The 11,827-nt window shown below is 55.9% G+C and overlaps 1 protein-coding gene across 1 annotated transcript; it reads right to left on the reverse strand.

Moving 5' to 3' along the window:
- Positions 1-241: 241 nt before the first annotated feature.
- E2F1 (E2F transcription factor 1) lies at positions 242-11,005 on the reverse strand. The gene is made up of 7 exons (XM_003316862.6): positions 10,583-11,005; positions 4,902-4,992; positions 4,331-4,550; positions 2,764-2,916; positions 1,985-2,099; positions 1,664-1,889; positions 242-1,538 (listed from the first exon to the last, which is right to left on the reverse strand). The coding sequence occupies exons 1-7, from the start codon at positions 10,841-10,843 to the stop codon at positions 1,291-1,293; spliced, it is 1,314 nt and encodes a 437-aa protein (XP_003316910.4). The 5' UTR covers positions 10,844-11,005; the 3' UTR covers positions 242-1,290.
- Between the last annotated feature and the right edge of the window lie 822 nt (positions 11,006-11,827).

Here is an 11,827-nt window from a genome sequence, read left to right on the forward strand (position 1 = left end):
TTACTCTGCACTTCGGGCAGCACTGAATAGCATTCTTGGCTTTCTACAACAAAAACCTTTACTGGATCTGCTTTTGAGTTAGGACCAAAACAGCGAGGAAGCTGACCTTTCTTCGAGTTATGAGGCTCAAATCAAATCAGGCACGGACAGGGAGAAGGGAAGTGGAGAATGGGCATTTCCCCAGCAACCTTGGCCTCTCCCGCCCCGAAATGTTACCAACAGAGTCCCAAAACCCGGCCCAAACGTCATCAAAATATTTATTAAAACCAAAGCAGGAGGGAACAGAGCTGTTAGGAAGCAAATCAAAGTGCAGATTGGAGGGTGGGGCAGAGCAGTGGGGAGGCAGGCGCTTCAGACACTGCAGGAGGGACCACAGGGTCTGGGCTGGGGGAGGCCTTCACCACCCCTCCTGCCCACATCAGTGAAGGTCCCCCACTCACCTCTCCCATCTCATATCCATCCTGGGGGGCAGCTGGGGCCCTGAACTGGCCCCCTGGAGAGGGCCCACCCCACCATCCGACCACCCATGGCTGTCAGTCAGTCTCCCTCCCTCCCTCACTTTCCCAATAAATAAATCACCCAGGCCTCAGTTCCTTCAGTATGGGGCAGAAGAACAGCTCAGGGACCCCTGCCCTTGCTCAAGGGTAGAGGGAGTTGGGGTATCAACCCCACACCCCTCCTCCCCTTTGCTGATTCCCCAGGCTCACCAAAGAGGCCTCGATAAATAAATAACGCTCCATTAAAGCTTCAATCAGAAAAAACCTTTAAGACAGAAGTGCTCTCACCGTCCTACACGCCCAGCCAGCCAAAGCCTCCCCACCTGGCCTGGTCAGAGCACCAGATTCTGGGAGCAGGCACTGCCCTGGGCCTTGTGGGACCCCCAGAGCAAAAGGGCCGAAAGTGCAGTTAGAGCCCCCCCACGCGCACACATGGACTCATGCACACACATGTGGACACACTGGGGCGTGTCTGCAGTGCACACACAGAGGTGTATGTTCACCTTCATTCCCCGGTACATGCACACACACATGCTCACACACATTCACCCCCAGTACACACGTGTGGGTGTAGGCTGCATGCACATACACACCACACAGACTCCTTCCCTTCCTGGCTTGCTCAGCCTCCTAGCGGTAGCCAGACCCCAGAGCTAGAAGCTTCTGGAGACAGAGGAGAGGGGTATAAATTAAATGTTTCCAAACAGGCTGGGAGGATGGCCAGGGACAGGGGGCTCCAGGGCTGCAGAGACAAGGTGAGCATCTCTGGAAACCCTGGTCCCTCCAAGCCCTGTCAGAAATCCAGGGGGGTGAGGTCCCCAAAGTCACAGTCGAAGAGGTCTCTGATGCCCTCGCCCTCCTCGAGGCCGAAGTGGTAGTCGAGGGCCTCGTGGGGTGGGGAAAGGCTGATGAACTCCTCAGGGAGGAGGCCGGAGAAGTCCTCCCGCACATGCTCCAGGAGCGAGTCGGCTGCCACCAGCGGGGACAGGCGGTCCTCGTCCACGGGAGCCCGCAGGCTGCCCATCCGGGACAACAGCGGTTCTGGGGAGACGGGGAGCATCACAGGCCGGGGATGCCCCAGCAGGGAGGAAGGCAGGGGCTGTCGTGCCTGCCCACCCCCCAGAAGAGGGGCCCTGCCCCACCCCACCCACCTACCCATCACCCACCTTGCTCCAGGCTGAGTAGAGACTGGCTGGGATCTGTGGTGAGGGATGAGGGGAGAGATGATGGTGGTGGTGACACTATGGTGGCAGAGTCAGTGGCCCTGTTCTCCTCCTCAGAAGTGGCCTCCTGGGATGGGGTCTTCCCAGGGCTGATCCCACCTACGGTCTCCTCAGGGCACAGGAAAACATCGATCGGGCCTTGTTTGCTCTTAAGGGAGATCTGAAAGGTCTGGGTGGAAGCAGCAGGCAGGGTAAACTGAGGCCCAGGTGACCACCAGCACAGCCCAGCCCAGCCCAGTTGGGCCCAGAGTTCCCAGATCTCACCTCCGAAGAGTCCACGGCTTGGAGCTGGGTCTCAGGAGGGGCTTTGATCACCATAACCATCTGCTCTGCAGGGTCTGCAATGCTACGAAGGTCCTGACACGTCACGTAGGCCAGGGTTGGCAGAGTCAAGGACCACATGACCTTTGACTTCTAGGGGGTCACTCACTCCAACAGCTCACAAGGCAGGGCTCACACCTGCCTAGTCACTCCTGTCCTCCCAACCTCCTACCCACTCAAAACCTACCTCACTCCTGAGTTTCAAGTTCCACATCTGTATAATGGAATCACTCTACCCATTGAATCCCAAGGTAATAATGGCTACCGGGAACGATTCCACGTAAAATGTTCAACACAACTCCAGGCCTGGTGCTGGGAATTTATTTATTTTTTAGAGGCAGGGTCTCGCTATGTCACCCAGGCTGGAGTGATGTGGCTCAACCAGAGCTCACTGCAGCCTCAAACTCCTGGGCTCAAGTGATCCTCCCACCTCAGCCTCTTGAAGCACTAGGATTACAGGCATGAGCCACCGCACCTAGCCACTTTTCTTTTTTAATCTGTACAATTTCAGAATTGGATATTATTATTCCCCTTTTATAGATAAAACTGAGGCCGAGAGGTTAAGCAATTTATCCAGTGTCACAACAGTGAGAAAATGCTGAGCCAGGACTTGCAACCAAAATCAGAGCTCTCTCTTAAATCCAAGCCTCTCTAGTCCCACTTGGGTGGAGACCCTGCCTGCTAAGCCTGCCTTCCACACCCTACGGCCAATCCAAGGATATCGCTGGCTGTCAGTGTCCTCGGAGAGCAGGCGCAGCTGCGTAGTACAGATATTCATCAGGTGGTCCAGCTGCTGCTCGCTCTCCTGCAGCTGTCGGAGGTCCTGGGTCAACCCCTCAAGCCGTCCGCCGACGCCCACTGTGGTGTGGCTGCCCCTGTGGGGAGGCACCAGGGAGGGTAGGGTTAACAGCGATTGGCCCCTCTGGCCAGGAGCCCTGGGCCTCAGGACAGAGTCTGCTGTTGCCTCTGTTCTGTGAGGCCTAGGCAAGCCCTTGCTTCTCTCTGGGTCTGGCTCCTCAGCTGGGCTCCAAATCAGAGTGTCATGGGCTTGAAGTCTGGCCCGAATATAAACACCTACATGTCCCTCAACCAGGGCGGGATAAACAAATGATGGGACTGACATGCCACGAAATATTACACACGCACACACACATGCATTTCCAAGACATGCTGTCAAATGAAAAAAAAAAAAAAAAAAAAAAAAAAGGCTGGGCTTGATGGCTTATACCTATAATCCCAGCACTTTGGGGGGCTGAGGCCAGAGGATTGCTTGAGCCTCAGGAGTTTGAGACCAGCCTGGGCAACACAGTGAGACTCCGCCTCTACACAAAATCAAAGACATTAGCCAGACATGGTGGCATGTACTTGTAGTCCTAGCTACAGGTACAGAGCTTGAGCCCAGGAGGTTGAGGCTGCAGTGAGCTGTATTTGTGCCTCCATACTCCAGCCTGGGCGACAGAGCAACACCCTGTCTCAAACCACCCCCCTCCACCCAAAAAACCACAAAAGATGCAGAATGGAATGATCTACCAAAAAATGAAACAGCAGGTGTATCAAAGAAAGGGTAGTAGCAGGATGACTGGGGCGAAGGCGAGAGGGGGAAAATAAAACAAGAATAAAATATCTATGCCAGACAGATCTCACCGAGGGCATGAGAAGCCAGGACAGTGGTGACCTGGCGGTGTGAGGGGTTGGCAATGACTGGAAAGGGGCACAAGAGAACCTTCTAGGGTGTTGAAAATGCTCTTATCTTGATCTGAATGGTGGCAACCCAGATGAATAAATATATAAACCTGCGCGGGGCGCAGTGGCTCACGCCTGTAATCCCAGCACTTTGGGAGGCTGAGGCAGGCAGATCACCTGAGATCAGGAGTTCGAGACCAGACTGGCCAACATGGTGAAACCCCGTTTCTACTACAAATACAAAAAGTAGCTGGGCATGGTGGCAGGCGCCTGTATCCCCAGCTATTCAGGAGGCTGAGGCAGGAGAAGCACCTGAACCTGGGAGGTAGAGGTTACAGTGAGCTGAGATTGCACCACTGCACTCCAGCCTGGGTGACAGAGTGAAACTCCATCTAAAAAAGAAAAAAGTAAAGCTGCAACTGAGGTGGATATGTAAGATTTGTGTGCTTTTTACCATCTATCATCTCAGGGAAGCTACCTCTCCTCTCTGAGCCCGTTTCCCCAGCTATAAGATGGGGATGCAGGCAGCCACAGTGGGTATTACTACCAGCTCCTCCAGGCTGGCATGGGCAGGTGTGCCTGCCCTCCTGTGTGGCCGGTACCTACAGCCACTGGATGTGGTTCTTGGACTTCTTGGCAATGAGCTGGATGCCCTCAAGGACGTTGGTGATGTCATAGATGCGCCGCTTCTGCACCTTCAGCACCTCGGCAGCCCAGTTCAGGTCGACGACACCGTCAGCCGAGTGGCTCAGCAGCTCCAGGAAGCGCTTGGTGGTCAGATTCAGTGAGGTCTCATAGCGTGACTTCTCCCCCGGGGATTTCACACCTGCGGGGGTGTGGTCAGGCAAGACAGGGCCCTTCAGCATCCACCCCCACCTCCAGCCAGGCCTGCCACTCTGGCAGTGCAGGGCAGCAGGATGATGGGGGCCGGGGGACAGCCAGCTCCTTCCCCTTGGCGAGGCCAACCACAGCATTCTTCTTCTGGCTGGGGAACTCCTCACCCCTCAGGGCCTGGAGAAACCAAGCCAGGTGGCCACTCCAACTGCCCATCAGGGTCCTCAGAGGCCTGGCTCAAGCCCGACAAGCCAGACGTTAGCTTGCAAGCATGTTTGTCTGTTCACATCCCTAACCTGGGCCTGGTCACAGGGGGTCTGCCCAGCCCAAGCTCCATAGGTACCTTTTCCTGGATGGCGGCCTCTGCCCCGAGCTGGCCCACTGCTCTCGGCCAGGTACTGATGGTCAGTTTCCAGGTCCAGCCTCCGCTTCACCTGTGGCGAAAACGGGAGGATGCCCAGTAACCAGGAGTGAGGCCAGAAGAGACCTGGCTTAAGGCTGGGTGCCTCTGGGCTACCCTCGCCTCAGTTTCTCTAGCAGGATGCCTGAGTGTGTGACTGAGGGAGATCAGAGGGGACACAGCCTGAGAGTCACAGTCCTACCACACAGGACATTCCATTTTCACCACTTCTCTGGGGTCTAGCGGTGGATTTAAAACACATCCGCAAACTTTCTGATCCTTCTCCTTCAAAAGATGAAGCCTAATTCTCCTCCCCTTATGAGCCAGATCTGGTAACTTGCTTCTGGGGATGAATGAATGGAATGTGGTGGAAGGGATGGCCTGTCACTTTTGAGACTGGGTCAGAGGCGCTGGAGCTTCCTCCTTGCTCTGTATTGGGTCACTTACTCTGCCATGTCATATGGGCACTCAAGTAGCCCTAATGATGGGCAAGAAACCATGGCCTCCTCCCAACAGCAACACTTAGTCACAACTTCTGTTAGCAGCCAGAACCCAAACACTGGCTGAATCTCCAGAGACCCCAAGCCAGAGCTGGATAAGTCTTCCCTGAATTCCTGACCCACAAAAACTATATAATAAATGTTTGTTGTTTTAAGGCACTATTTTTTTTTCTTTTTTAGACAGGGTATCGCTCTGTTGACTATGCTGGAGTGCAGTGGTATGATCACAACTCTCTGCAGCCTAGACTTCCTGGGCTCAAGCAATCCTCCCACCTCGGCCTTCCAAACAGCTGGGACCACAGGTGCATCCCTCCAAGACCAGCTAACTTTTCTATTTCTCATAGAGATGGGGTCTCCCTATGTTGTCCAGACTGGTCTCAAACTCCTAGGCTCAAGCAATTCTCCCATCTCAGCCTTCACTGTAGTCGTGCTGGGACTAGTCAGCCACCATGCCCAGCTAAGCCACTGATTACATAGGTCCCTCGGCTAAATCACCTTCTCTCTGGTTTTTGACTAATCTATACGCATGGTAGCAGCTGGTGCTCATCAAGTTCCTTGCATCCATTAGTTCATTCCATTCAACGGACTGGCTGTATAAAAATGGCCCCATTTTCCAGATAAGGCAACTAAAGCCCAGGGAGGCCCAGGAAGTGGTAGAGTCAGGATTTGTACCCAAGACGGTCTGAGGAAGAACCCAAGCTCTAACCACTCTGGCTTAGTTCAGACACTCCAGGATTGGGACTGTCCTGGAGGTCTCACAGGCTGCTCAAAAGTACCCGGACCAAAACCAGACTGATCTTCCCCTCCACCATCCACAGGGTTTCCTGAGCTAGAGTTTCTGACCTGTCACCCTCCTCACATGCAGCTACCAAGAACTGCTCATCACCACGGTGATCACCACCTTCCCAGTGGGCTGCTGAGCAGACTCCACACTGGTCTCCCTGCCTCTGCTGCAGCCAGTCCTCCTACAAACCTTACCATGCTGCCGCCCCTGCTTAAGGCCTTCCTCCAGCTCCCCATTGCCTTCGTACTCTCATCTGCCACTGCTTCTCTAGAGGAACCCGAGTCACGTTTTCCCAGAAATCTAGACTGCCCTTGCATCCCTCCCACCCTCCCCACTTCACGCCTGCTCCCTCTACCTCTGTGGGCAGAAACCTTACCCATCAGCTAGGAGATGTCACCTCTTCTCCCTCTGAACTGCCTCAAACCCAACCTTTTGCCACATTCTGTCTCTCCCTACACATTTCTGCAGATGTATCTATCTCACCCTCAGAGGTGTCTGAATCACTTGAGAATCTATAGTGTCTGCCATGGAGCCTGGCATCAACAAATGTTTGCTGAATGAACCCCCCCCATGCTGATGAACCACTCCCTCTTGTGCACATTCACTGACTTTTGAAGGCACCCAGGGGAAAGAAGAGCTGCTGTGCTCTAAGCACTGTGTACTCAACTGCTTCCCCTGCAACCCTCCGGCCACCTTTTGGCAGGTGCTATGATGGCCTCCACCTGAGAGAGGCCACACAGTGAGAGGTGGACCCAGGACTTGCACCCTAGGGGGCTGGTACAGAGCCCACACTCATACCCGCCACGTGCCCCACCTCCCCAGAACCCAGCCAGAATGTATCCCCCTCCATACTCGCCCCTGGGGCCCAAACCCTAGCATGCTTCTGCCATCTGCACCCCTTGCCTTCTCCCTGGGATCCCCACCCTTGTCCACCCCTGAAGACAGGTCAGTGCCACGCCCTAAAACAAAGGCTTGAGTGGATGCCATTTCTGCCACTTCTCCCTAGATAAACACTGGCAGAGGGGCCCCGAAACGCAGGGGTGAAGACATTCACTGCTGAAAAAATCTGGATGACTCGAACACCCATCCATGAAGGGGGTCACGAAAGCTGTGGTTTGTTTAGCCCCTTGAATACCACGCAGCTGTCAAGGACCGAGGCAGGTTGACAAGAATCCCCTCACACATACAGACAAGCAAAACACTGTCACGGGGCGATATATTTATATGATCCCTTTTGGATTAAAAAGCTCATGAAACTTTTCTCTGGTTCAGTTTCTATTATTATAGAATACATTTCGGGGCAGCCTCTGGGAGGACTGTGGGAGACCAGTGCCATATCTGAATGGTGTGAATGATACAGGAAAAACTACAATTTTTAAAACTTTAAAAAACAAAAACTGTCACAACCACCACAAACAAAAATAGCCTTAGGGAAAAAAAGGAAAAAAATGAATAGGGCTGGGATCCTGCCGTCAACTTTCTAGTTTCTTAAGAGTTAAGTTTTTGGCCAGGCGCAGTGGCTCACGCCTGTAATCCTGGCACTTTGGGAGGCCGAGGCGGGCAGATCACTTGAGGTCAGGAGTTCAAGACCAGCCTGACCAATATGGTGAAACCCCATCTCTACCAAAAATACAAAAATTAGCCGGGTATGGTGGTGCACGCCGGTAGTCCCAGCTACTCGGGAGGCTGAGGCAGAAGAATCGCTTGAACCCAGGAGGCAGAGGTTGCGGTGAGCCGAGATGGCGCCACTGTACTCCAACCTAGGTGACAGAGCGAGACTTCATCTCAAAAAAAAAAAAAAAAAAAAAAAAAGAGTTAAGAGTTTTCAGCTGGGCATGGTGACTCACACCTGTAATCCCAGCACTTTGAGAGGCTGAGACAGTCAGATTGTCTGAACTCAGGAGTTCAAGACTAGCCTAGGCAACATGGCAAGACCCTCTCTCTACTAAAAATACAAAAATTGGCTGGGCATGGTGGTACACGCCTGTAATCCCAGCTACTCGGGAGGCTGAGGCACAGAATAGCTTGAACCTGGGAGGCAGAGGTTGCAGTGAGCCGCAATCACGCCACTGCACTCCAGTCTGGGTAACAGAATGAGACCCTGTCTCCAAAATAAATAAATAAATAAATAAAAAAGTTAAGTTTTCTACAATAAACATGTATTATAGTTATAATACTTGAGTTTGTGGAAGTGGACAGGCAGGGCCAAGAGGAATGGCTGAATTACACAGAGCCTCGTATACAGAATGCCTGCTGGTATAGAAGCTAAGCCTGTAGCTTATTTCAAGGACTGTGCCAGACAAATGCCAGTGCAGAGAGGCCAAAAGCCAAACCTGTGGACTTTCTGGACTTCAGTTCCAGAATGGTGCCAGCCTCCTGGCCCTTAAGTACACTGGGGGCCAGGGCTCCTTGTCTCTGGGCCTAGTGCCTCCTGGGCATTCACTAACTCAACAACTGTTGAATGAATGGAATGCCCAGGCCAATGAGCCTGCCCCTGACAGGTGGAGTGGAGGGCATTTTTCTTTGCCCCTGTCCCTCCCTTTGATCCTAGAACCCATAATCCTGTTCAGATCTTTGAGGACAAGACCCTCAGGTTGTTAGGTTTCCGCAGACCTGAGCCTTCTATAATGCTTGTCACACAGCTGAATGGAAGATGCTTGCCCAGGTCCCAAGTGGTACCCACAGGAACAGGCCCCTGGAGTACAGGAGACAGGCCACCTGGCCCACCCCTGGTACAACCCCCTCCCACCCACTCATTAAGAGGGAGGGCCCCTAAAAGCCCTTCTTGCCCTTTCTTCAACCTGTATCAGCATCCCCAGGAAGCAAGGCATCCCAGAGGTCAACCTCAGAGGAAACGCAGACTGCTCTCCCCACTCAAGAGCAGAATGACATGGGAAGATTCTAACATCTCTAGGCCTCAGCTTCCCAATCTGTAAAAAGGGACTGCTGCTGATGGGGTTAAATGAGTTAATTAAGTAAAGTGCTTGGCACAGAGCCTGGCACACAAGACATCCTCAAAACAATGGTGGCTGCTATTGTTATTATTATTAGTATTGTGGTGATTCCGGAAGGCAGCACTGGGCATGGGGCCAAGGGGGTTGGGGGAGCCTCCTCAGGATGCCTCAGGGACCAGCTGCCACCCACACCCCCATCAGCAGTTAGGCAGCTTCTACCTCCTTGTCCTGAGTCCTGCCTCACCCCTCCCACTTGCTCCAAGTTCCCTGCTGAGACCCCATCCTGCCTGGCCAGACCCCGCCTGCACACCAGAGCCCCACCTTCACCCATAGGCTGCGCCAGTCAAACTGGTCTCCACACCCTGCCCTGTGCCCCACAGTTCCCAGCTCCAGGCTTCTACGCCTCCAATCCCTTCTCCCACTGGAATTCAGCCGCCTCTTCTGGGCCCTCCAGTCTGAATTGGTCTTGAGCTCAGCGATCAGGGAGGGCTTTATTAAAGGATCTCCCTGAGACATTTTCTCTCCTGGCACTGGGGGCCTCCTCTCCAGCTCCCAGAGGCCCAGCCCACCTAGTCCTTCTACAGAGACTCAGGGGTCGGCCTGCCTGATTAATGAGGTTCCATGGCAACCAGGGCCCGGGAGGGTGGAGGGTGGCAGATGGAAGGACAGGCAGAGGGAGGGGATCAGCAGCTGGTCCAGCTGCCCCGCCCCTGCAGAGAAGGCCTCCCAGCCAGGAGGGCTGTCCCCAGAGGCCTGGCCGGCCAGGCCTGCACCTGGCAGTCAGCATCGAGGCAGGAAGGAGGGTCTCCTCAATGGCTCACCAACGGTTAGGCCCCAGGACTTTCCTCCGCCCCGCCTTCACTTCCCCTAGCAGCTGTGCTCACTACCGAGATGCAAATTCTGAGCTGAAGCCAGCAGGCCTCAGTTCAAATCCCAGCCCCACCACCTGCAGCCGTGTGACCAGGGGCAAGTCACTTTCCCTCTCTGGGCCTCAGTTCCTCCTCCGTCAGATGGGCACAGTGACAACACAGCTCACAGCGGGGTTGTGAGCTTTAGCTGGCTTGAAGTCGCCCAAAGGCCTGGCATGCAGTAAACGCCAGTTGAATACACGTGGGCTATTATTATCACTGAGTCCGACGCTGGGGAGGCTCCGGTGAGGAAGCTGAGGCGCAGAGCACAGAGCAGCAAACAGGGACCGGCCCGAGGTCACCCCGCACCCCAGGGCGGGGCCCGGAGGCCCAACCCCGGCTCTGCACCGCCCAGCCTGGGCGCCTCAGTCAACCCCTCCCCCGCCCCCTGCCGCCTCCAGGCCAAACACGGCGCCCTCCCGGGTCTGCGCGGGGGGCACAGGCGGCGCTGTCGGCGCGGCGTCCCTGGGGTCCGTACCGGCGGGCGGCCGAGCGCGGGGCGCGGCGCACTGGGTGTGGGCCGGGGCGCCTGCGGTGTGGCGAAGAGCAGCAGGTCAGGGTCGCAGGGGCCGGCAGCGGGCGCCGCGGGGCCGGTGGGAGCCGGCGGGGCGCTGGCGTCCTGCGCGGCGGAGATGATGACGATCTGCGAGGAGTCGAGCAGCCGCAGCGCGCCGGCCCCGAGCAGGGCCTCCAGCGCCGGCGCGCATGGGCCGCCCGCAGGGGCCCCGGCCAAGGCCATGACGCTCACGGCCCGCGCGGCCCGGGTGACAGGCGGCGACGGCGGCGCGGGCCCATGGCGGCAGGCCTCGGCGAGGGCTCGATCCCGCTCCGCCCCCGGCCGCCGCTGCCTGCAAAGTCCCGGCCACTTTTACGCGCCAAATCCTTTTTGCCGCGAAAGAGCCACGAGCCGCCGAGCGCCGCCACAATTGGCTGCCCCGGCCGTGACGGGAACAACGGCGGCGGTTCCTATTGGCTTTAACGCGCCGGACCCGGCGGCGAGGGGCGGGATGGGGCGGCGGCGCGGGGCGGTGCGGCCAATGGCGGGGCGGGGCGCGCGCAGGCTTTGTCCGGATGGTACCAGGCGCGGTCTGACTCCCCGCCCCCAGCCCGGGCGTCCCCTGCTGGAGGCGTGGGGACACGGGAACACAGGCCCCGCCCCGCCCCGACGCTCCCGCATCCCACTGACCTTTCTATAGTGCAGGTTCAGAACAGAGCCTCTCTTCTGCACGTGACCCTCAACCTGTAGCCCCCAACAGCCTCAGCTTAGATTTCCAGAGACTGTCCCCTCTTCTTTTCAGGATCATCAGTTCCACAGCCCAGCCATCAGCCTCCTCTTCCATCCTCAACTTGCCTCACCCATGACATTATCCTAATCCTGCACCCAGCCCTATCCCGCTCACCCAGAGCCCAAGCTGAAGAGCGGTGCCTGGAAATGGCGAGGGGGACGTCGGGCTTTCCTGCAAGTCCCATTTTAGCCAAAATCTCCAACAGCCAACGTATAGCATCTGCTTGAACTCATTCATTCCCTCACTCATTCAACAAACGTTTGGAGAGCTTGCTCTGTGCCCCATCCTTAATTCGTGGCCCTAAGGAGCTCACAGTCCAGTAGACAGGGGAACAGAAAGGTAACAGACGTTTACAATACGATGAAGCGGCGTCTGGGCGCGGTGGCTCACCCCCGGAATCCCTGTAATCAGCTGGCGGGGTGGATCGCATGAGCCCA

This window comes from Pan troglodytes, chromosome 21 (genome assembly GCF_028858775.2).
Source record: "Pan troglodytes isolate AG18354 chromosome 21, NHGRI_mPanTro3-v2.0_pri, whole genome shotgun sequence".
In the NCBI taxonomy this organism is placed as follows: Eukaryota; Metazoa; Chordata; class Mammalia; order Primates; family Hominidae; genus Pan; species Pan troglodytes.

Excerpts from the sequence above, each read along its gene's own strand:
- E2F1 (XM_003316862.6), bottom strand. The coding sequence starts at position 10,843 with ATGGCCTTGGCCGGGGCCCCTGCGGGCGGCCCATGCGCGCCGGCGCTG. Across the intron at positions 4,993-10,582 it reads CCGCGCTCGGCCGCCCGCCG|GTGAAGCGGAGGCTGGACCT; the intron begins GTACGGACCCCA and ends TTTTCGCCACAG. Across the intron at positions 2,100-2,763 it reads GAGGACACTGACAGCCAGCG|CCTGGCCTACGTGACGTGTC; the intron begins ATATCCTTGGAT and ends GACTCTGCCAAC.